At 34.7% G+C, this 26,526-nt stretch overlaps 1 protein-coding gene across 4 annotated transcripts in view; it reads left to right on the forward strand.

The window, feature by feature from the left end:
• ANO3 (anoctamin 3) overlaps positions 1–26,526 on the forward strand; it is a gene marked incomplete at both ends in the record, with an annotated part of 387,663 nt that overhangs the window by 252,477 nt on the left and 108,660 nt on the right. For all 4 annotated transcript variants that reach the window (XM_080703073.1, XM_080703074.1, XM_080703075.1 and 1 more), the window contains 2 exons: positions 10,252–10,410; positions 23,627–23,727. In XM_080703073.1, the coding sequence (XP_080559199.1) occupies positions 10,252–10,410; positions 23,627–23,727 (260 nt within the window). The remainder of the gene's footprint in view (positions 1–10,251; positions 10,411–23,626; positions 23,728–26,526) is intronic.

Raw genomic sequence — 26,526 nt, forward strand, 5'->3', positions numbered from 1 at the left:
TAGAGATTAATGTGGAGGTTTCTCATAGGACTGAAAAAAGAACTGCCATATGATCCTCTTATAGCATTCCTGGGTATTTTTCCAGTGGAACTGATGTCAGAACATTATAGTGATACATGCATATCCATGTTAGAGCAGCACAATTTATAGTAGCCAAATTATGGAACCATCCTAGGTGTCCACCAACAAATGATTATAAACCTATGGGATATAAACACAAAAGAATCCTACTCAGCCATAAATTAGAACCAAATCATGTAGTTTGCAGGAAAATTGATGGAAATAGAGAGTATTATGCTAAGTGATATTAGCCATTCACAAAAAGTGAAGATTCATAAGTTTGATCTCTTATGTGGAAGTCAGGGAGAAATTGGGATGCAAGGGGAGTGCCATATAAAGAATGAAAAAACTCAGTGCAGTGGTGGAAGGGATTTAGGGGAGAGAGGTAGGTTGGGGAAGGAAACTTGGTGAAGGAAACACTTCAATTGATTTTATATATATATATATATATATGTATATCATATAGTATATTGTATATTGTATATAATATAGTATATAGTATATTGTATATTATATATTTTATATATATAGTATATTGATGCCAATCTCGATATTGTGTATGGGGAAGGAGAGGGTGTGGATGGGAGCCACGGGGAAGCTCACCAAGTGCTGTGTGCAATATATTCCTATCATTCTAAACTTCAGTGTGATGTTTGGTCACAATGCACCAGTAGAAGTATATTTTAAAAATATAAATTCATGCTGGACGTGTTGGCACATGCTTGTAATTCCCATGCTTGGGAGACAGAGACAGGAGGATCACTCAGGTTCGAAGCCAACCGCACTGGCTTAAGAGACCCTTTTTCCTAATAAAAATATAAAAATAGGTCTGGGAGTGTAGCCTAGAGGTAAAGGGTTTCCAGGAACCCCAGTACCACCAACCACCAAATATATATATATATATATATATATATATATATATATATATAATATTTATATATTATATATTTACATATATATATTAAAAACATATATTTGTGTGTATGTATGTATATATACATACATACACACAAATATATATACACAAATATATACACACATTAATAAAAATAATGTAAAAATTCATTATTGAATTTTTGGTATGCCACTAAGGGAACAAATGGAAAATACATTGATCAAATGGAAATATAACAGGAGGTGCTTGTCAGAAGGCTAGAGAAATATAATTGTTGATATGCTCTAAGACATATTTGAAGTTTTGTGTTAGAACCTTCTTTGTTTAATTCATAATTATATATGAAATGAATTTACCAAAATGAAGTTAAAAATACTCTATCATCATGATTCAAAATATTCAGCATAACTAAATTTGTAGTAGCCTAATCTTAGAAGTTTCTATAGTTTAAGAAGTTATATATTTAAAGAAACGATTGTTTTCTCTTCACACACACACACACACACACACACACACACACACACACACACTCTTTAGTGCATCTTTTCTTTCCTTTATATTTCTTTTTTTTATTGGTGCATTTTAGTCATACATTTTAATGAGATAAAAGATGATATAGACATACATCACCCAATTAGCCCTTACCAAATCCCATCCCATTCCCTCCTTCTCCCTCATTTCCATACTTGACTTAGTGACTGACTTTGATATGTTTAAGTATATCATATGCTTTAGAGAGTTTTTCTCTTCCCCACTCAAATCTCCTCGGTTAGGCTGCCTAATTTGCTCCCCTATAAATCTCCTTCTTCATCTAAAGTTCTTCCTCTTACCCATTTCTCCCTAGCTTTTAGGGAGAAATATTAGGGAAAGCATCCAATTTTTTATTTTTTGTGACTGGCTAATCTCACTTAGCATAATGTCCTCTGGTTTCATCCATTTCCCTGTAAATGATGTAACTGTGTTTGTCTTTATGGCTGAGTAAAATTCCATTGTGTACATATCCCATATTTGTGTAATCCATTCATCTGTATATTTCTACTTAATTATTTTATAAAACTCATAATCATCACCATAATATTTAGAATTATGTCTAATAAGAAGCATGTTATATCATTTCTATAATATATATATATACATATATATGTATATATAAAATCTATTTATTTAACAGAGATTTTTTTAATGTCCTCTGTGTAAGGCGAGTGATACAATGTTAAGATGAGCAAAAGCCCATTTTAGCAATGTACACTGCCTTCTTGAATCACAATAACTATGTGAGCTATTGATTTTTAGTATCTATACCTCTATGTTATGGACTGGATTCGGAATGTTCCCTAGAGTTTATGTATGGAAGGCATGGTCCCCAGGGCAGCAGTGTCCAGAGGTCAGGCTCTTGAAAAATGATGGAATCCTGAGGGCTCTGACCTCATCATGGTAGGATGAAGTGTGTCTCTGGGATGAACCCCTGTCTATTGTGTCTTTTCCCTAGTCTCCTCTCCCCAGTCCCTTGCTTCCTTGCTGCCATGAACTAAGCCAATTTTCTCTGCCACACCCTCCCACCATGGTGACCTGCCTTAGCTCAAGTCCAGAGCAATGTGGCTGGTCAGCTGAAACCTCTGAATCCATGAGCCAAATTAAATCCTTCCTCCTTTAAGTTGTATCTGGCAGGTATTTTGGTTATAGCTGCAAGAAGCTGACTAACATAACTATGTATCCATCTATATGTCTGTGCCGCAGTTTCAGCTGCTGTGAGATGGAAATAATGGTATGGATTTCTTAACATTTGTTAGCATAAAATATATATTAGATTAATTCTTTGTTTCTATTTAGCTTATATATGTTGTTAGTATTTTTTTTTAATATCACTTTATGGTTGGATGTGGTGGCACATGTTTGTAATTCCAGTACTTGGGAGGCTGAGACAGGAAGATCGCAGGTTTGCAGGCATGTGTTCCTGGCTCTCTCTGTGTATATGTGTACACAGACACACACACACACGCGCGCGCACGTGCGCGCACACACACATATACACACACATTTACAAATTAAATCATTTTCTTAATGACTCTTTTAAAGTGAAAAAATATCTCTTAAAGAGAAACCAATTTTTTATTATTCTAGAAGTGCTTAATAAATTTTAGTTTCTATGAAATTTCCTTTGAACTACAGTATTTGATGTGCTTTCTATTAGTTTATTTTAATTGGGTTAGAATTTGTTCTTGCAACTATGGGACTTTTTCTTATATGTCTGAAATGAGACTATTGTTTCTTATTTGTCTGAAATGAAAAACATTAAAAATGATTTTGTTCTTTATAATAAGCTTGGTCTGTAAGACGACCTACTAGAAGGAGATGGTTGTAACTTTGAAATAGATTTTAATTGCATGTCAAGGTGTTCAGGATATTTTTCTAATTAAGGCATTTACTGCCAGCATTTCTGAGTAAAACATGGTCTCAGATTAGCAGTGTCTAGACTGCTGTCACCACATTCATCATTAAAGACTGCTGCGAAGCATACAGGAAAACAAAACAAACACCACTACTGAAAACACATGAAAAGTAATTGTCATTATTTACAGAGTCAGTAGGATAGAGCAGAGCATCACAGACCTAAAGGTTTTAAACCAACTTATGGAATCTTGCAAGGATTTATGTAACAAGCATGGCTTTGTATTAATAGAATCCTCTTGATTCCTGTACCACACTTAAAATTTTGTTTTGCCATCCTTTGTAATATGAAAGATCACACTCCTTCCAGTGTGCAAGCCTCTCAGCTGCTGCCACTATCTGCTCTCACCCACAGCACTTGTTATCTCTAAATTTTGGTATTCACAATACAATCGATTATTGTCAGGCCCATTTTGTAGGTGTCTATTTTAATGGAATTTAGAGTGACAGGCACAGGAAAAAGAGGTAGTGGGAGCTGGGCATGACTCAGGCCTGCTCAGAACCTGCTCCCTTTAGGTAGGGCAGTGGGTGCTTCTTTTTGTGTGTGTGTGCGCGTGGTACTGGGATTCCTGGAAACCCTTCTACCTCCAGGCTACACTCCCAGACACCTAGTTTTTATATTTGTATTTGGAAACAGGGTCTATTAAGCCAGCAAGGCTGGCTTAGAACCAGCTGGATCCTCCTGTCTCTGCCTCCCAAGTGCGGGGCTTACAAGCGTGCACCACCATGCCCAGCTTGGGTGCTTCATTCCATTGGCTGTGCAGATCCAGAAGCCCCGTGCTAAGAAGAGACAATGGACCACTGACCTTTTCTCCATGATTTGGGTGCTATCAGGAGGGGCCAAGTCGTTAGGCTTTAGAAGTGCGCTACGACAGCTGGCTAAAAGTAATTTCTTAAACAGGAGCAAAAAACATTATAAAAAAAAAAAATAGCCGGGCATGGTGATTCACGCTTGTAATTCTAGCATTCGCGAGTCTAAGACCAGAGGATTGCAGTTTGCAGACAGCCTCAGCTACTTAGTGACACCCTCTGCAACTCAGTGAGACCCGGTTTCAAAATAAAGAATAAAAATAAATAAATAAATAAATAAATAAATAAATAATAAATAAAATTAAGAATAAGCCGAGTGTGGTGGCACACACTTGTAATCCCTGTGCTTGTGAGGCTGAGACAGGAGGATTGCGCAGGTTCGAAGCCAGCCTCAGTGGGTTTAAGAGACCCTGTTTCCAAATAAAATATAAAATAGGTCTGGAACTGTAGCCCCGAGGTAGAAGGCCCCTGGGTTCCATCCCCAGTACCACAAATAAATAAAAAGAAAGAAAGGAAGGAAGGAAGGAAGGAAGGAAGGAAGGAAGGAAGGAAGGAAGGATAAAAATAGGGCAGGGGCTGTAGCTCAGAGGTTGAATGCCCCTGGGTTCCATCCTCAGACCTGCAAAAAATAAATGCATAAATACATAAATAACTAAACAATAAATTCAATTATATCTCAGTACTTGGGAGACTAAAACAGGGCAATCACAGGTTGGAGACCAATAATGCACAGCGACTTAATGAGGTCCTGATTCAAAATAAAAGATTGGAATTTGTAATCTTGTATTCATTTATACCAATGTTTCAACTATTGCATTCTTTGTTACCACCCCCCACCCCTATGGTACTGGGGATGAAATCCAGGGACATTCTATATCCTAGCTGCACTCCAACTCTATTTTTTTTTCAGTTTGAAACAGGGTCTGACTAAGTTGCAAAAGGTCTCTTTAAGTAGCTGAGGCTGTCTGAGAACCGCTATCCTCCTGTCTCAGCCTCCCAAGTACTGGGATTACAAGGTTCACCACCATGCCTGGCTTAACTATTGCATTCTTTATGACTTCCCCCTCCCTAATCTTCCTCAATCATTCTCCTGAATTTTCTATTCATCTATTTTATATTTCCCTTATATTCTAGTATCCTTCTGGCTTCTAATATAATATACATCTACCCATTTTTTGAGACCAGCTATGTTCAGTATAATTCTTGAGTACTTGTGATAATAGCTAGCATTCTTCTGATGTCTTGAAGTGAGTCAAACAATGTCAGAAAATTTCTACATGCACTGCCTCCTTTATTCATAGTAATGATCCCACTGTGTTGATAACATTATTATCTTCATTTAATGACTATAGAAATTGAGGCTATACTGTGAGATTAAATGCCTAAAGAACTTGGCTCTTTAGAACTCTTGTGTATCTGAACATTTTAACTAATATATCATGCTGCATTTTGCTAACTCAAAAGTGTAGTTAACAGATAATCAAGCAGTAATCGCAGATTAATGACCCAGTCTAATTTTGTATGTTTCTAAAACAGACTGTGCAAATTCATCAAGATAATGTGACTCTTACTAGCTACTGGCACCTGATAGCCCTCCTCCGGCATCACTGCACCGTAGCTCATAGCGTCATTACCGTACATCAGATAGCTTCGACCTCTCTTATTGCAGACAGCAGATATGACATTGCAACTCTATCCGTTCATGTCTGCTATCCCAGGTGCTAAACTCCCTGCAAGTATATTTTTAAAATATTTTATCCCAAGTATTTAGCATGGCATTTAGCATACATTATGAATCCAATATATGGTTGTTAGATTGAGAAGAATAAATATCCAGACTGTAAAATACATAAAAATCACAAGCAGTCACTACTATAATTTTTATGCCCTACATGTTTTATAATGGAATGGGCAAACTTCCCCTACTACTTTGAAGATTTTCTAAAATCTTAGTAAAAGTTTCCTTCTCAACATGTGCCATAATTTACATGTTCTTTAAGATATAAAGGAAATTCGCTTTTCAGAACGTAGCTGAGTGTTGTGGTTGCGAATGCACTGCTGAGTTATGTTCAAAACTCTTGAGAGAATCAGGTGAGCACCTGGTGAATGTTTTGCATTCCAACTTCCCAGTGGAAAGCTAAATTTATTCTGTCTCCTGGTAACAATAAATGTAAAAACTCGCTTAAATTGAACACATTCTTTGCTGTAAAGCATTTGGCTATTCCAGTAATCTCAGTGGTAGAGTGCCCCAAGGTTCAATCCTCAGACCACAGGAAAAGAGACATAGAAAGAAATATTTCATGTTTCATTAACTGTAATTTTATCAGTTTTTGTTTCGATTGATGTATGTAATAATAATTTTTCTGTTCTTTTAATCAAAAGTTTTAAACATGGATTAATTAGCATCTCTCTTAATGATTGTCAAACATTTATATGCTTTTAAATAAATATAATATTTTTAACCTTAAAATATAGAACCTATATTAAATTATTTATAATTTAGAAGATTTCCAAAATTTGGCATACTTCTTTTTAGCTATATTACCATTATATTTTATTGTACCTGGTAAACTGCAGAAATTCATTATTAAAATTTTATTTTGGTAGAATGATTAAATAATAAATCACATGTTTCTCAGAGGCAGCGAACATAGGCATAATACCCAAGATTTCTTATTGTCAAAAAGATGTAGATGTTTTTTGGAACTAGGGAATGAATTCAGGGGTATTCTAACTCAGAGCTAAGCCTCCTATTTTATTTTTGAAACAGAGTATCCCTGTTACTGAGGGTCATGATAAATTGCTGATACTGGCCTTGAACCTGGGATCCTCTTGTCTTAGCCTCTCAATTACTGGGATCAAGGCATGTGCCACAATGCCTGACCAATATATGCATTTTTTAAATAGTAAGGTAGCTGATTCTCTGGGAGAGTTTAGCATTTATTTTGCTTAGGATCAGAGTAATGATATATAATAACAATCAGGGATCAGGGTTTCTTTCTTTCTTTCTTATCTTTAAGTCAGTATTTTTTTTTTTGCTTTTCCTTTCTCTTCTTTTCTTTCCTTTCCTTTTCTTTTCTTTTTTTTCTTTTATGTGCTGGGATGGAACTTGGGGGCCTTCTACCTCCAAATCACTCCCAAGCTCTATTTTATTTCTTAGTGTAAAACAAGGTCTTACTAAGTTGCTGAGGCTGGTCTCAAACTTGCAGTCATCTTTTCTCAACTCCCAAACACTGAGATTACAGGTTTGCCCCATCATGCCCAACCCATGCTGTTTTAAAAATATGAAAATCATATTCAATCTTTAAAAATGTAGCTTCTATTAATTTTTCTGCCAACCAATCATTCTATATTTAGGTCTTCTCATCCAAGGATTATTCCTATACCTGGTTAAGTTGTTATTAGTATTACAAGTCTCAATTAATACATTTTACTGAGGAGAGAAAATAATATATATAAAGAAAAAATAGACACATATTTGTATATTATTTCATTGTTTACACAATCCTATATTCTCAGTTATTTTATATACTTTTATTGGTGCATTGTAGTTTCAGAACACAGTGTGATACATATTGTTAGTAAAATACATGCACACAGCACTTGGAGAGCTTCACTTGAGCTCCCTTCATGGTTTCTCCCATTCCCCACACATGACAATGAAATTGGCATCGATAATTTCACATATGTTCATAGCATCAATGGAAATGTTTCCTTTAGCACAATCTTATTAGATCAGCATGGAGACACCTGAAGACGTTTGGTCCTTGTTAAAATGCAAAAGAGCAGCCAGCCAGGCATGGTGGCATACGCTTGTAATTCCAGCATTCAGGAGGCTGAGACCTGAGGATCATAGTTCAGGGACAGCCTCAGCTACTTACTGAGGCCCTCTGCAACTCAGTGAGACCTTGTTTCAAATTATAAAATTAAAAAAGGGCAGGGGGTGTAACTTGGAGGTAGAATGCCCCTGGGTCCCATCCCCAGACACACACACACAAAAAAAAGAAAACAAAATTTGCAAAAAAGCAAGCCATTACTATTGAAATCCTATTAAAATTGGATGAATGTTATAAATATTGGAGGTGAGAGGATACCGAATGACCATGCATTTTTTTCTGAGTTCTACATTCTAAAGGCTAGCCCTACTTGTTAAACATAACTATGGATTCTCTCCTTTCTTTTCTCAATTTCTCCATTTCTTCCTCCTTTATTTTCTTTTTTCTTCCTACAAATATTTATTGATGCTTACTATGTGTTTGGTCATGGGTTAGATGTTTAGATTATTCAGTGAGCAAAACATTTAAAAATCTAACCTTCATAAAATGTATATTTGAGCAGAATAAGATAGTAATCAAAATATAAATAAAGAAATTCATACTATGCAGTACATTAAAGTTAGCAGATGCTAAGAAAATCTAGGGAAAGAGGGATCCTAAGGTCTTGTGGAGGGTCTTGAGAAAAGGAGTTCATGATCTCATTGATGAAGTCAAGGATCGCTCAGGTACCCCAGGTAGAGGACAGACTGGACAGGTAAGAGCAAGGGGTCAGACACCTACAATAATCCAATCAGGAGGTACATAAGATTTTAACCAGAATGGTGATAATGAAAGTGCTAGTAGTGATCAAATTCTGAATCTATTTTGAGGGGTTTCTGCTGATTTGGATATTTGATGGGTGAGAAAGAGAAAAAGCAATGGTGACTCAAGACTGTTGGTCTACACAAATGAGACACAGAATAAAGAAGGTTATGAGGCACACCTGTTGGGGGAAGACATGGAGCTCCATTTAGGACAGGTAGCTTTGAGATATCTGTTAAGCATCTAAGTGAAGAAATCAGGAGGCAGTTGGATCTACAAACTGTGATAATTGATCAGGGATTGTCAACATATAGATGATTATTAAAACTATGATGTAGATTAAGATAAAAAGAAGAAAAATATAACTGAGAAGTCAAGAGAACCAATGACTGGTCTGTTAAAAGAGAAGAACAGAAACTATCAAAATTGAGAATGAATGATCATTTATGTAGGAAAAATTCAAATATATGAGATGTACTAGGATTAGGAAAAAGGTGTTTCAAGTAGGAGAGAATGACTCAAATATTGATAGATAATATAAGACAAGGATAAAAAATGATTACTGCGTGTATATATGAGTATTTATGTTATTGGTGACCTTGAGGAGAGAAGGGGTTGGTAGGAGCAAAAAGCTTCTAGAATCTGAACTTGACTCCATTGTTCATGGTTAGAAATCCTCAATATCTCTATCATGCAATAGCTTGTTGTAGTTAGCCTCTGTAATTACACGAACTTCAGTCTCAGCAATATTCACTTGTATGTGCATTTCTGTTTTTTATACATAGTCTGGTAACAACAGAGCAAATCAGTAATATTTCTAGTCTATTTTCTTTTCTATAACATCCAGATATTACTTAACCTTGTTTGTTGACTTACATATATTTATGTCAGTATGTATTTGAAAGAGCAGTGAGAATCACTATTCTATTTAATAATCCTACAAAGCACTTGGAATAATATGTGGCCCATAATAAGTATTCAATAAGCAATATCTATTCTTGCCATTATTGTTATTTTTGTTGTTGCTGTTATTATTTTAATAAGGCTCTGATGTGCCTTCTGGTATTGGTTATTTAATCTTGTTGTGGTATTCAGTAAAATATTCGTGGAAGTCTCATAACGTTTCTTTTTATTAAAAAAAAAGACTGTCTGGACTTGGTTTGAAAAAACTCAACATCTTTTAACTGATTTTCTTTTTATAGGATCTTAAATGAAATGTGCATGTGTTGATGTCAGTTTCAGAAAACTCCAGTTCAGGAATCAGACCACCTAATTTCAAATCCTGAAAGATCATTTGCTCACCTGTCTTCTATAGCAGATTGAAAACTATCTTTACTTATCTTTCCATATTTTACTAGGAATGTGAAAAACATGTTTATTTGATACTGAGTTGTTAGCAACTGTTAACAAAATGTGTGCTTATCTAACTTGCAGTATTATCAACCATTGCTATATTCACAGAATGACATGAATTACGTAGCATCCAGTGGACTTCTATTCAAAGATGGCAAAAAGAGAATTGATTATATCCTGGTTTATAGAAAGACAAATATACAATATGGCAAAAGAAATACATTTGAAAAGAACCTCAGAGCAGAAGGCTTGATGTTGGAGAAGGAGGTAGGTATTTAGCCACTATTAATTTTGTACTACAATATTCTGAAAAAGATATGAACACTTATGTTTTAATATGAAAATTATATACTATAAAGTTTTATCAAATATGATTATTTTATCCCTTACTTAATATATATGTGTATATATGTATATATATATATATATTTATATAAGTATTTGCTTTTAACAATATGTTTCTATAAAATTGAAACATTTTTCAAGGTATATGACTAGTTTTGCATTTTAAGAATGTAATAAGTAATTACCATGCCTACAGTAGGGAACCATATTAAAATAAAACTAAAATGGTGTAAGAAATATGTTTGCCAATTGTTAATATTTGAGTTTTATTAATGGAACTATAAGCATTCTCAAACCTTCCTCTGTGCCTTAATAAAAGTTCTTTATATGATTTAAAGAAATTATAAAAGGACCAAAGTCAATAGGAAAAAAATTAAAAACAGAAGAAAAAAGACTATTGTTCATAGTCCTATAATAAAAAATTAACATTTTTACTATTTTAGTTAAATATTCTTTTTAAAATCACATATTTATTTATATTAGACCCCAAAATATTTCAGTGTCAAAAGTGAAAAACTCAGAGTTAACATCTCCCATTTCTCAAATAATATCCTTCTTCATACTGGTGGTTTTATTAATACTTATTTCTTTCCTGAGAGCTTTCCTTCAATATATTTTATATATAAGCAAACATTTATAACATTTGTGTACAAAGTCATATTTATAACATATATACTATTCTGCTGCTCAAGTCTTTTGTTTAGCAATATTGTTAAATTCCAATACAATAAACCCAAAGCGAACATCATATTAAATGGGGAGAAAATGCAAGAATTTTCTCTAAAAGTAGGAATAAGACAAAAATACCCACTATCACCACTTATTTTCAATATATTCCTTGAGATTCTTTCCACAGTAATAAGATAAGAGAAGGATATAAAAGGAATTCAAATAGGAAAAGATAAATTCAAATTATCCTTGTTTGCAGATGACATGATCCTTTATCTAGAAAACTCAAAAAACTCAACCAAAAGACTACAGGAGCTGATTGACCAACTCAGCAAAGTTGCAGGATACAAAATCAACCTAAAGAAATCAGTTGCTTTTCTTTATGCCAACAACGAATCCATAATGAAAGAAATAAAGAAAACAATCCCATTCACAATAACCTCAAAATCAATAAAATACCTAGGAATAATCTAACCAAAGACATATAAGACCTCCATAATGTTAAGTTCCTATTACACTTAGAACCAACTCAACTGTCTTACTAGGTGCATAATATTACGACGAGGATTTATTCAAGAAAATCTGAAAGAAAAATTAAATACTAGAGAGATATCAAAATTATTCCTTCTTGGCTTTTACTAGTTTTCTAAAGAAATAGAAGTGATGAAACAAAAAAGAAACCATGATGATTTATTTGATTAAATATCTAGATAATTTGCCAATAAGCAATGTTAAAAGGCCCTTAGAAATAAGATTCTGAAACCTACACCTCTTTTTTTTTTTAACAGAACTTGTCCTGAAATAAGTTTTCTGAGGAATATACATCAATGCTAATCACTGTGAGCAGGACAAAAGATGGGGAGGGAGAGGGAGTAGAGTGGGAACTGGGGGAGGGCTCACAAAGTTTTGTGTACATAAATGTCCCTATTACCTGAACTTCATCAAGATGTATGATTACAATGATCATAATTCCTATTTATGTATACTTCAAAGATTATTTGGGGTATCAAAAGAAATATTAAATATCTATTCATGCAGCAAAAGCTCAAATACAGAAGTATGGTATTTTGTAAATATAAACTGTTAATGTAGATACTAAGTGTGTATTTTGTTAGTATAGCATGATATCGAGCCTACTGTGGCCCCACATCATTTTACAAATCAAATTGTGGTAGTTGTAATTTTATTCTGAAACAATAAAAAACTCATGATTAGATTTGATTTTCATATTTAAAAAGTACTGAACTATAAATTATGGTGGCATTGGGGATAAAACAGTCCATGTATGTTTATTAAAATTCTTTTGCCGGGTGTGGTGGTGCACGCTTGTAATCCCAGCATTTGGGAAGCTGAGACCAGAGGATCATGATTCATGGACAGCCTCAGCTACTTAGTAAGGCCCTCCACAACTTAGTGAGAACTTGTTTCAAAAATAAAGAATAAAGAATAGAGCTGGGGGATGTAGCTCAGAGGTAGAATGCCCCTGAATTCTATCCTCAGTACTGAAAAAAAAACAACAACTCTTTTAATACATATAAAATAACAAACACACAATGACTTGCCTTTTCGAGGAGGTAACAATGTGTACACTGCCAAGTGTTTTAGAACAGGGCAAGTCAAAATTTGACCACAGTTTTCTATTTAATCCTTTAGCTGTTTCTTTTTTATAGCTGTACTGGGAAGTTTAACCCAGAATATTTATGTCACTGGTAACTAATTAAATTAAGAAATGTTTTTTAAAAATCTCCTAAACTCAGCCTTGTAACAAGCTTTTATTCATTAGATTTCTTTGTGATTTCTCTTCCACACGAATAGAATTAATTGCTTGTCCATCGGCTCAGAGAGCATTTTAGGTGGGGTCCAGTAAGTAAAATGAACCACATTTCTGTCTTTGGTCTGTACAGGAGTCAGACAACAACACTACTTATTTGTATTAGACATGGCCCATGCTCTGTACTAGTTTTCTTGGCAGAAGATCCAGAGTCTCTTTTTAGTCTCCCTTTCCCTTCTTCCTCCGAACTGTTCCCAAGAATAATCTTGGATATTACTCATCCTTGATGGGTTCTTTTCTGTGAAGCTCATTTGTTTGAGCTCATACTCTTTGGTCACTGCCAATAGGTATTTTGGTTTAGGTTGGTGCTTTGGAGGACAGGTGTTTTATGTGTCTCTTATAACTCCTGGACAGAGGTGTTTTTCATTCTGGGTTTCACCACTAAGGTTCTTTCAGGTCACATTAATTCTTTTAGGATTTATTTCCACAGTTCATTCAAGAGCCAAAAAAGCTGTGTCAGGAGTTGTGTTAAATCCAACTGCAAATTTAGTGAAGCCAGCCATCTCTACACACTATAGCCTTTGGGTTAAACACAGGTCAGCTACCAGTTTTGGCTTCCTCTTTCCCTCAGGTGACTCCCTGTTAGGTTAATGACAAAGGTTAAAATATCCAATTTCTTCAGATTCAATGTTGTTTGTTATGAAGCATGGTTGGGGACTTGCATTATTTCTTAAACACCTTGTCAAATTTAATCCAAGCTTCTCTAAGCTTCTCTATGGAACTCTGCATATGTTGCAAATTAGAATATAAAAAGAAAAAGAAAGAAAAGAAGAATGGAAAGAAGAAATACCTTGTTACATGTTTCTATCTGACTAATATATGCTTAACTAAGAGAGTATTGCAATGACTTTACAGAATAAAACTTTTCTGATCCAACCTGACTTGAATATCTACTTATTGGTACATTAAAAATCCTTACTAAGATATCCATTATAATACCATTGTGTGATAAATAATCTGAATGAAATTAAATGATGCTAGAATGGCTCACAACAAGGGCAGTAATCTAGTCTGAAGGCTGAGGCTAGCAAAAGACTCTGAAATTGTGGAATTTTATTTATTTTATTTTATTATTCTGAATATGTTTTAGTTATTTTTCCATTTACCTTTTATTTTATTTTTTGTGGTAATTGGGAATGCACCGGGGGGGATTCTACCTTCACTCTCCATTCCCATACCAATTTTTTTATTCTTTATTTTGAAACAGGGTCTCACTATTTTTTGGAGGGCCTCACTAAGTAGCTGAGGCTGGCCATGAACCCCAATCCTCCTGTCTCAGCCTCTCAAGTACTGGGATTACAAGAATGTGCCACCACTCCCGACTTACTTTTTATTTTTAATCGTTCATTTTGATTGGTAAATTTTTTGTTTTGTGGTACTGGGTGTGGAACCCAAGGGTTTTTCTACCTCCAGGCTGTACTCCCAGACCTATTCTTTTATACTTTATTTGGAAATTGGGTCTCACTAAGTTCTGACAGCCTCACTAAGCAGCTGAGGCTGGCTTCGAACCCGTGTGATCCTCCTGTCTCAGCCTCCCAGCGCTGGGATTACAAATATGTGCCACCATGCCTGGCTACTGGTGAATTTTAATCTCACATCATAATTTAATTCATAGTGATAATGACATACATGCATGAGGCACTTGGCGAGTGGTGAGTTTTCTGCAAGCTCCCTCCTTCCCCATACATAATATGAAGATTGGCACTGTATTCCCACATGTTTACATAATATCACTGAAAGTATTTCCTTTTTAATTTTTCCTTTCCTTTCTTACTGTATCCTAAAACACCTCTCTCTCTTTCCACTTAGGTAGGAAAACATGCAATTAGGTTTGAAAAATGAATAGTGCTAAAGTAGATGAATAAAAAGATTAGATTAGGTTTTAGAGAACAGCTATACAATAGAAAAATGTAGTGATATTTTAAACTAGTGATGCCACCTTACACAATAGCATTAATTGATTAGTTATCAGGGTGATAATGGAGGAGAGGACACTGGGATTTTTTAATAGCAGAAGTACATTGCCTAAGCTGGAAAGAACAGCTCGTCAACACAATCTGTTTTGTACAAACTTTTTGATCATTACCTTAAAAAGGTAAGGATATTGAAAAGTTTTAAGCCGATTAAGTGTTATGATCATATTTGTTTTCAAAACAAGTAACTCTAAATGCTGAAAAGAGTGGTGTGAAGAACATGACTGGATATGTATAGCTCATGGTTGTCATTAGAGGTGGAGTTAAAAGGATTTCAGTGGATATTTAAGTTAATGTGTGTGTGTGTGTGTGTGTGTGTGTGTGTGTGTGTATACTTAGTTGCAATTTGGATATAATAAGACCTCAAGGTTAACTTAGGTTTATGGCTTGAGCAATTAATTTATTTATTCATTCAAGGAGTGTAAATGGAATACATACAATAGACCACCTTCTGAGAACAAATAAACCAAGATAAAAATAGACCTTGTTATCATGGGAGGAAATCGTCTATAAATAAACAAAAAAAACAAAAAGACATAATGAGGAAGGCTACCGAATCATTAAAGCAAAATAATGCTATGTCAGGAATGTGACTGTGTGCTATGCAATCTGAGAGAAAGTGACTGAATGGAAAGGAGTCTCTCCAATCCTGGGAAGACACAGCGAGAAAACACAACATGCCAGAGAAACAGACAGAAAAAATTGTGTTGGCTGGAAAAGACCTAATTTGTGGCAGAAGTGGGGCAGACATTTGGGGAATGAAAAACTAATATTAGAAGTACCTTTGAGAAACTCATATAAAGATGTTTGATGTTTGTTTCTAGAGCCCAAATGAGGAGTCTGACCAAAAGACAAGGTCTTTAGTTTTTAAAAATATAGATAGTAATTTAAACTGTGTATTGGGACCAGGAATGAGCTTATATAGGGTAGAAAAGGAAAGAGGTCAAAGCACAAGAGATGAAGAGTTACAGGGAAGAATTGGTCATTAGGGTAAAATACTGCAGAGGATAATAAAACTGGAACAAGGCTCATTTAGTTGGAGAAAATGTGGATCCTTGATAAAAGCAATGAGAATAGTTTATCTGAGGAGACAGAGGCACACACTGGGTTAGTGTAAGTTGAAGATGAATAGAGGCATTAGCTAATGCCATCAGTTTACCTGAGAGTGAGAGAGTTAAAAAGTAGCCAGAGAGGGGGAAAGAATTTTGGTGAGATTTCACTTCTTTGTTTCTTTCATTTTTTTTTTTTTTAGATGATATATTTTAATGATGCTGGTGAAGATCCAGGAGGGAAGGTAGGAGAGAGAGAAGAAAATAGAAAGAGAGAGGAAAGAGAAGAAAGGGAAGAGGAATAGGGAAAGAAGAGAAGGAAAGAGAAAATAGAGAGAGATTAGGAAGAAATATGTCAGAGGAGATTTAAAAAGTAGGTAAACCAGGTGTTTTGATACCTGCCAATAATCCTAGTGCTTGGAATGCTGAGACAAGAGTATCTGGTGTTTCTGACTAGCCTTAGCAACTTAGACCTTATTTTAAAATAAACAGAAAAAAAGGAAAAATATCTTTTAACAAGAATGAAGAAGATTCAGAACACAGAATGTCAAGAAACTCAAGAATCCTAAATTCTATTTTAAAATTAACATTTTATAAATATTTTACTTATAGTATATTTGTGAAATGAATATCTTTGTCTTCTTAACTCTGAGAGAGACATATTTTTCAAACTGTCAAGCTTATTAAGATTAAATTTATTATTCCCAAGTTAACATGACAAATTCAGTGTAAGAAAAAAACACAGTTTTTTTTTAAAAAAGCATTCTAATATTATATCATAAAATATCACCTCAAGATTTCAAATCAAAATTTCTTATAATTATTTATATTGGTTTTTATCAGGGTTTATTTAACAAAGGATCACAGAGTTTGTTGCTCAAAATTCTGTGGGTCAGAAGTTCAGAAGTGGCATGGATCGGATCTTTGCTCAGTTTCCCACAAGACCCAAGTCAAATTGTTTCCCAGACCCATTTGAACCCAGAGTTTCAGGTACTCTCTGAGGTTTACAAGTTTGTGGCAAGGCAGGTTGTGTTTGTAGGACTGTAGGATTGAGGTGATCATTTCCTTGCTGGATTTCAGCTCTTAGAGGTCATTCTTTGACACATGATCCTCTTTATTTGCAAATCTAGAAAAATTTATTTGAATCCTTCTGCTGTTTTCTTTCTTTCTTTCTTTTTTTTTTTTTTTTTTTTTTTTTTTGTCAGTACTGGGGATGAAACCCAGGGGCAATCTACCTTGAAGCTAAACCCCCAGCCCTATTTTTTAGTCTTTTATTTTTTTTTAAATTTAAAGAAGTTTATTAGAAAGAAATACAGAGAATAGAAATACAGCCCCATGCCAAACTGGCATGGGGGATAACTTGAAATGAATACACCCGTCTTCTTTATTTTTGAAACAAAGGTCTCACTGAGTTGTGAAGGGCCTCACTAAGTAGCTGAGGCTGTCCATTAACTGTGATCCTCTGCTTTCCACCTCCAGAATGCTGGGATTACAAGGGTGTGCCACCATGCCCAGCTCCTTCTGCTGTTTCCAATGTCTTCTTCCCAGAAAGAAGGGCTCTGCCAATCACACTATTTATATATCAGAAATATGCAACTTTGTATTGCCCTTCTAAGCAAAAAGGCTTAGAAAAAAAAAAGTATAACTTCAGGTGACAAAATAGAAGAGAAGTATATTTAGACTACAATTTATGCCAACATAACTGTTTTAAAAATACTAATCACTATCTGAAGTATCAAATCCAGTATTTTGTGGTATCTTACATATTTATTGCCTTTCAAAGTATCTTTTATTGAAGGCTGTGGCTTTGGTGGCAATTTTATTTCAATTATTATTTAAGTGAAAAGAATCAATTTTTATTGGAAGGGAAAATGGACTTGTAAAAATATCAATAGGTATTGGATTTCCTAGCTAGAAGAAAGAGTTTAGGCAATGTGTCTGTGTCTTTTAAAATATACATATATTTATTAGACCTGAAGACCAAGCTTGATACAAAGGAGATCTTAAATACTCAGTAAATCACATGTTGAAGTTGACAATTTTTAGAGACTGACATCATGATGGTGCATGCTGAAAGCCACCTAAATGAATAAGTCAATGACTGTACCTGTCAGGGTAGGATATTTGCAATCCAGCTCAATTTTCAGTTCACATCAGCGGTTACTTCTCTAAGACATAAAGCCACAGAGCACCACATACTATTTACTTTCTCTTCTGTACCCCAAACTTGCAGAGTGACTTCATTAAAGCACAATTTTTAAGTTTCCTCTTCTCTTGGAGTGACTTTCTACCTCTTTGGAATTTGAGGTGGAATAATTAAGTAATAATGTGAAGTGTGGGGGTTGCGGGGTATTTTATTCTCTCTGGGAAGCCTGCTTTCATCATGATTTCAACTGAATAGTCCCAGACTGGCACCTTTTGATTCCCTGAGAGCAGGCAGCCTTTCTCCCTGACAGCACCATCCCTCTGCTAGACCCTGCCCAGGATTTATAGAAGAATAGAATGGATTTTCTTTTGTTTTTCTTTAAGTGGAGGTATAACAAAAGGCAAATTAAGTAGAAGTTATAAAAGAAGACAGTTCATGCTACTTAAAAAGTTTGCACTACTTACATACTTAAACTTAAGACACAGAAAAATGAGAAATATTCTAGCTGTGTATGCACTTAGCTTGACATTTCACTCTGTGACAGTAGTTATTGTAATGCAGAAACCTCCTTTCAAAGAATCTCTTTATTTAAGATTATTAGATTATTTCACACCCTAGGGGTTGACAGTAATTAAATGAATTCACAATCAGCACTAGGCAAGCTGTTTTTATGCTAATTTGAATCCTGATGATATTGTGCTCCCGTTTTTGGTGGTACTGGGGATTCAACCCAGGAACATTCTACTTTTGAGCAACATCCCTGATTCTATTTTTTAATTTCTTTTATTTTGTAACAAGGTCTCACTAAGTTGCTGAAACTGGCCTTGACCCTATGATTCTCTTATTGCAGCCTCCCAAGAACTGGGATTACAGGCTTGCATCACCACACCAGGCTATATGCCCTCTTCTAAAATAGTTCAGGCCTATTGTCTTTCTTATCTTTATCATCTCTTGCTTATATATGTTATATAGAATATGTAACTCAACAGAAGTTAACTCTTTATTCATCCATTCATTCAATCATTGCTGAGTCTACAGTGAGTCTAACACAGAAGTAGATGCCTGAGCTGTATAAATGAGCAAAACAATGTTGTCTTTTATGGTCGCATTCAAGCCAATAGAAGGTAAATATACTAGAGGATAAAGAGGAGATGGATGTAGGAAAAATAGGACAGTGAAAGACAAGTAGTAGTGAGTGAGCAGATAATTGACATAAAATAAGAAAATGAGAATGTGGTAGATAGCATTATGAAGATACTAAGGGGGAGATTATACAGAGTTTTACAAGTCATTGGAGAAGAAAGCTTTCATGCTGAAGAAAATAGGATTTTCAAGTCATAGGATGTTACTGGCTTCATGCCTATATAACACAGAAGCCTGTTAGAAGGCATACAGTACCAACAAAGTTGCTCCACAGGTAATGAATCAAGTATCTACTTACTGAGGAAGAAATAGAGGGAAAGTCTACTGGAACTTTGAAGTCCCTGTCGTTTTGGGTAGCATCTGATTTGAGAGACATGCTCTCAACTGAGCAGGCGTTCTGGAGAACCTGTCGGGCTCAGGCACTGCCTGTTTCCATCTTTCATAACCTCACCACAACCCAGTGGGGCAAAGATCCCTTGATGTACTTCACAGCAGGAGAGGGAACTGAGGATCAGAGGGAAGGTTAATTTTCTCAAGTTCCTGGAGCTAATAAGTGGCTGAGATGAAATTTGTGCTTAGTTTCTGTAATTCCAAACACTATACTTTTTCTTCCATACTATAAAATTTTTTCTAAGTGGGCCATCAGGATTAAAGACACTTAAATTGTTCTTAGCAGGAAAAAGGCAAGTGGGTGTAATACCTGTAGCTGCCACAGTAATTTCAAAACAAGTAGCTTTATTATCATTCTAAACTAAGAACTTTTGTATGGATAAAACAGGAAGAAGTATAATAAAGCAGGAAATTTGTCTTGCCACTGAAGGAGAAGTCATTTAGATGAATACTTAAGCTTTTTCATGTATGTATGTATGTATGTATGTATGTATTTAGTGTGTGTATGGTACTGGGGATTGTTTTTTGCAGGTTTATATTTATTTATTTAGTTATTTAGTGCGTGTGTGTATGTGTGTGTATGTGCGCGTGAGGTACTGGGATTGAACCTAGAGGCATTCTAACACCGAATTCCACCACCCAGTCCTTTTGTTACTATTTTGTTTTGAAAAAGGTCTCATTAGGTTGCTGTGATATAATATTCAAACAAACCTATAATATTGCTGTCTCAGACTCCCAAGTATTGGGATTATAGGCATGCACCACTAGGTCTGGCTTTTTAAAAATGTTTTAAAAGGTTATTTTTGTTTTGTTTTGCTCTGAATGGAAAAGACACTTAAGTAGATCAATGTTTAAGATTTAAGCTTTTCTTATATTTTAAAAAAGATATGTTGGCTTTGTTTTGTGTAGCTGAGGTTAAATCCAAAGCCTCCTACATGCTAGAAAAGCCCTCTACCACTGAGGTACGTCCTGAACAGGTTTGTTCTAACTTTCTAGCACAGATAGTTTTAAATCAGCCTAGAGAACTCACCAAAATGTGCCAGGCAATATCAGCACCATAATATTTTTTCCCTTGATCACTGACAGATTTCTAAGTAGATAATATATTTAAGTAAATGCCGGAGCCAACCGGCAAAAGTATGGGTTCCGAAGAGAGGAATGAGGATTAGAATTTAATTCAAAGAATTAAATTCAAGCATGGGAGGATTGCCAGTCTACTCCTGGGTCAATATCTCTACTGGCCAATCCCGGGTTTATTTTTCTTGTGGTATTTATACAGTTTCTCACTTCAGATTACACCGGAATACAATAATGACAAATCCAAATTACATACATGACGGACAGGTCAATCAATACCCTCGTGCCATCATGAACCTAATCTTCTCTCAGGCCTTAATTACCTTGAACCCTCCATGGCCCTAAACCTTGTTGACTCTGGGTGAAAGACAGTCAGCTGAGCGAAGGACAGTCAGAAGTATCCTTTTAGTAAAGATAAGGGGAAAACCTTAATGGCTCCCCACAAGTAAACACTCATTTGAATTAATCAGTGGTCATTTTTTAATTTATATATGTGTTTTATAAAACATAGAAAATATGCTTATCTTTGGTCTAAGTTCAAAGCCATATAGATATTTGAGATAAATTGTCTATTTCTGGCATTTGCAAATATAGTCTTCACATTTCTTTAAGAAGAAAAAGCTATACATGATCCAAAAATTTGGGATAGTCAGCACATTACCATTTTGTATATTTTTATTAAGTATAGTATATGAAGATCAATGCATATCAAAATGCCTTAGTTCTTTAGTAAGAAATTCAGATTTACTATTTGCCTAATCCTGTTATGTATTTCCCTCCCTCCCTTCCTTCCTTCCCTTCCTTCCTTCCTTCCTTCCTTCCTTCCTTCCTTCCTTCCTTCCTTCCTTCCCTTCCTCCCTCCCTCTTCCTCTTTTATTTTTTCTCCTTTTTCTTTTTAAATGTTGATCTGTAAAGGTGCCTGCAGAGTGGATAGGGTGGTGAGACTTCAGGGATTGACTATTAGTCAATACTTTTTAGACATGTTGGTAATACAAATTCAAAATGTTATTCTGGCAAACCCAGATAAAAAAAAAAGATAAAATTTTCTTTTTTTAATGAGGTGCTTTATGAATATACAAATATAAAGATTTTTCAGGTTAATTTTAAAACTTATGATTTTAAATTAAACTGATTCATTTCTTACCTTAATGGAAGCCAAAAGTTGTTCTTTTGTTACAGATGTTTACATGAAGGATAAGCTTTGTGGAATTCAATGCTAGAACTGTCACAAATGTATTTCATCCTCTGTGAGCTCAGACATGGTGGGAACCTCAAAAATAACTGCCTTGAGTGATTTATGTTGCCAAATTAGTTATTTAGCTACTTATGTCAGACTTATGGAGCAAAAGGAAAAATCTGAATGATTGGTTCAGAAAAGCATCTTACCCTTTGATGAGTGGTATGATCAAAATATTTATACAGTAGTATTTAATTCTGAGGTTTCTATGAATTAGACAAGAGTACCTCATTTTTTTCAAAAAGCCCCTTAGATGATTCTTATGCACGGTTGACACTTATAAATCTCTCATCTAGATAAAAGTCTTAAATTCTTATGTCTTAGTACAGGTAGAAATGGAATAATAGATAGAGTAACCATGCAATTTTGACACCTCTGTAATGTCGTGTGTTTCTATTATTTACACATTCCATTTTTCTCAAGAGTATTGTAGTACCTAGCACGTAGTTTGAGGACCTAATAGTTACTTAGAAAAATGTATTACAAGAATAAACAAATTAATGACTGTTGATAATTGGCAGTGTTTCTACTCTCACTCCATAGGCATAAAAGTATCATGAGATGCTTAATTGTCTCATGGTTTTTCTAATGGGAAGATACTGATTTTATCTATTTATTTATTTATTTATTTATTTATTTATTTATTTATATTGCAGTCAGTACTGGGGATGAAATCCAAGGGCATTCTACCTCTGAGCTACACCCCCAGCCCTACTTTTTATTCTTTATTTTGAAACAGGGTCTCACTGAGTTGCAAAGGGCCTCACTAAGTAGATGAAGCTATCCTTGAACCACAATCCTCTTTTCTCACCCTCCCAAATGCTGGGATTAAAAGCATATACAACAGTGCCTGGCTGGGAAAAATACTGATTTTGATGTTGAGCAATGTAATAACAATTCACTAATTTACATAGGTGATTGTTTCATGTATACAATTGTGGCATGAAGCAAGGGCCTATTGCTTCATGCACATAGAAACCATAGCACCATGCTGAGTTTTTGAAAAATGAAAGAGCTTTTTACTAAGAATTAACAGTCAAGAAGAGGATAGAGGTAAACTCAGGTCTATTCCCCTAATTGGTTCATAGTGGGGAAATATATAGGAGGTGATAAATGGAAAGCTGCTTGTTGATTTCAAGATAAAAAGCAGATTTAGGGACCTCTAATGCAGGCATAATGCCTCTTTGCACATCATGTTTCTTTTAGAGGGTAGCTATCATGTTCTGCCTGGGCTGTAGAAATTATGAAGTTAAAAGACCATCCTCTCCATGAGCTTGATTCCTGTATGTATATACATGGCCACTCATTAAAGCTAGTTTCAAAACAACTTTGAGTGGATTCTTTAGACACTCTCTGAAAGACCACTAAGGACACTGTTTTTCAAGAATTTATGTCTGGGAGTATCTAGAGCTTAGCTAGTTTCAATGGCATCATTACATTATTATTAGCATCAATGGCATCAATACATATATTATTATTATACTCACTAAGATTTTTTTATTATTTAAGTTTTGTTAAATAAGTGAGAATGATTCATATTTTCCTTCCTTCCAAATCAAATAATGGTATGACCTCTTCAAGTCTGATTCTAAATAATGGTGATTGTCTTGCTATATTTTGCAGCCAGCCATTGCAAACCCTGATATCATGTTTATTAAAATTCATATTCCATGGGACACTCTGTGCAAGTATGCAGAGAGGCTGAATATCAGGATGCCCTTCAGGTACTTGAAATTTTATTTTCTCTCCTATTGAATCTGTCTTTTGCAACACCTTAGAGCAATAAATGTATCCTTTTTACAGAGAAAATTATATTTCTTCCAAAATTTAGAGTACTCTTGGCAGTTTTTTTCTAATTTATTTTTCTAATGTGGTAACCTCTTTGATTCTCTGGAGAACTTACATAATTTCAAGGTGAACCTGCCTAAAGCAAGGGTAAAATAAGAATTTTTAAATATTAACTTGTAGCAATCCCCAAGATCAATCTAATTTCTTCTTTCACATGGGTAGATATAATTCTTGCTATTTTTTAGGAAATCATAAAATATAAATATATTGCATCCTTCTATCTAAATACAGAGTCCTTCCCTGATTGTGGTTAGCAAGAAACATTTTTTTTCAGGTCAGTTTATCTAGGATGGTTTCATAGTTCTATACTATCAATGGACAAATGATATGAAAAGCTTGGTCCTTTCAATTTCTTTTCAGTCTTTCCTTTAGGCTTCCATTTCCCTGTCTTGAATATCTGGTGTCATATAAAGAATGTATCATGCCCATCCAAAGTTGCAAAGTATGAATTGCCTCACAGTGAAGGCAGGGACATTTTCACTGCACTGGAGCTAAATATGCTTCATTAGCTGCTAAGAAGGATTAAAAAGGTTCGACCATCTCATTATAAGAGTGGATGTTATTTACTTTTAAGGATTGAATGTCTATTAAAATTCACCAACCTCCTTTTTCTCTTATCCCTTACACTTGCCATTTCAAAATGTTTCAAGGAGCTTAGTGCTAGGATAATTGGCATTCTGGCGATTCTGTAAAATCTTTCACATATATTTCCTTTGTTTCTTTTCTTTAGAAGTAGATTAGAAGCAGTTCTCCCCTTAGACTGTTACTGACCTTACTTTGTGCTCATTAGAGTTTATCTCTCCAGTCTACAACACATTGTCCCTCTATCCTAGGAGAGACTAGACATCTTCAGTCACATGGTTATTTTTAATGATATTTATTCTTCTAATTTCCTGGTAAGATTTCACTTGAATAAAATTTTTTTTTAATGTCTAATGGTGAAAAATAGAAAATAACTGAATTTATACAGTTATATCTTTTATACCATTCTTAAAATGTGTTTGTGTATTTGTGTGTTAATTTCTACCTGATGTTGGTGTTCCTGGGAAATCAGTTTTGAAAAATAGGAACACATAGTGGCTTTGTAATATCTTTCCAAATCAGTTTAAATAATAGATGTAGCTCTAACTAACTCATTGGAAAACAAATTCTCATTTATTTATAAGGCACACCTGAAATTTGAGTTTGCAGTCACCACATAATAAAAGAGTGCTACTCAAGCATAAAATATATGGAAAACTGTTTTCATCATAGTGGCCAAGTTAATCACTACTTACCAGGTGTAATAACATTCAAAAGCATATATCTAAAAATTAAAATAATCTGTGGGTTTTACAGGTCTGGAATTAACCAACCATCAACCAAAAGTATTTTTGATTGCATGTATGCTAAGTATATTTTTTGTTCTTTATTCTCTAAATGATACAGTACAATTATTAAAATAGCATTTATATTATTTAGGTGCTTACTTTTTCTCAAGCTACTATTTTTCAGTCATACAAAGTCAAATGAAATAGAATTATTGTTTTTAATAAACTCATTATCTTTTATTATCTATTATTGTGTCACTGGAGATTGAACCCAGGGTTCTTCTATCTCTGGGCTATGTCCCCAGCCCTACCTTATTATTTTTTTTATTTGAAACAAGGTTCCACTAAGTTGTGAGGGCCTCACTAAGTTGCTGAGGCTTATGGTAAACCTGGGGTATTCCTGCCTCAGTGAACCCAGGGATCTTCTATCTCTGGGCTATGTCCCCAGCCCCAATTTATTTTTTTTATTTGAAACAAGGTCTCACTAAGTTGTGGAGAGCCTCGCTAAGTTGCTGAGGCCTATGGCGAACCTGGGATACTCCTGCCTCAGTCTCCCAAGTATTGGGATTACAAACATGTGCCACTCAACTCATGGGAATAAATGTTACAAGACAGTCTATGCTGAGGAGCTTCAGAAACATCATGTATTTATAGTATAATAAAGATTAAATAATGTATGCATACACAGTTTTAGCTATGTTTGATAAAACAGAGTGGTAAAACATTTACAGTGTGCAACAAGGATAGATATAGCAAGCTTCAAATTTTTGTATTTTAGTTTAGCATTGGAAAATGGTAGGAACACCATTAAAATTATTTTCTAAAATGACCATGGTTTAAATGATATTTGATATTTCAGAAAGTTTTTAAACTACTTAATAATACTGGTTTATATAGCATTAGTTAACCTGAGTCTTAGCTATGCCTTAGAGATGCCATCTCATGGAAGATTACTGATTCTCTGAAATGAGTTTTGGTGGGAAGGAGAATGAGACATTTTAAAAGGCCCAGACTATCAGATTCCTGAGCTCAAGTATGAGAATGCAGAGAAAAATCATTCAGGGGATAAATTAAACTCAGCCACTAGAAATTTGTTTTCTCTAAAATCAGACATGCTATACTCCTCCCTAAATGGAACACTGACATATTCCCATTCCTTTTCATACAAAAGCTTTATCATTAGTTTATAAGACCCCTCAACTTCTTGGGCCTTGTTCATCATCATCCCATCATCATCTTTGGCTTATTTTTCTACTATTCTCAACTTTCAATAGTTCCTTGAATCTTTTAGTGTGTGTTCTTGCCCCCTTAACCATCTTGTATCCTTCTACCTATGTCTAGAATGTTGGGTCGAACCATTTTATC

This window comes from Muscardinus avellanarius (assembly GCF_963383645.1).
Source record: "Muscardinus avellanarius genome assembly, chromosome: 1".
In the NCBI taxonomy this organism is placed as follows: Eukaryota; Metazoa; Chordata; class Mammalia; order Rodentia; family Gliridae; genus Muscardinus; species Muscardinus avellanarius.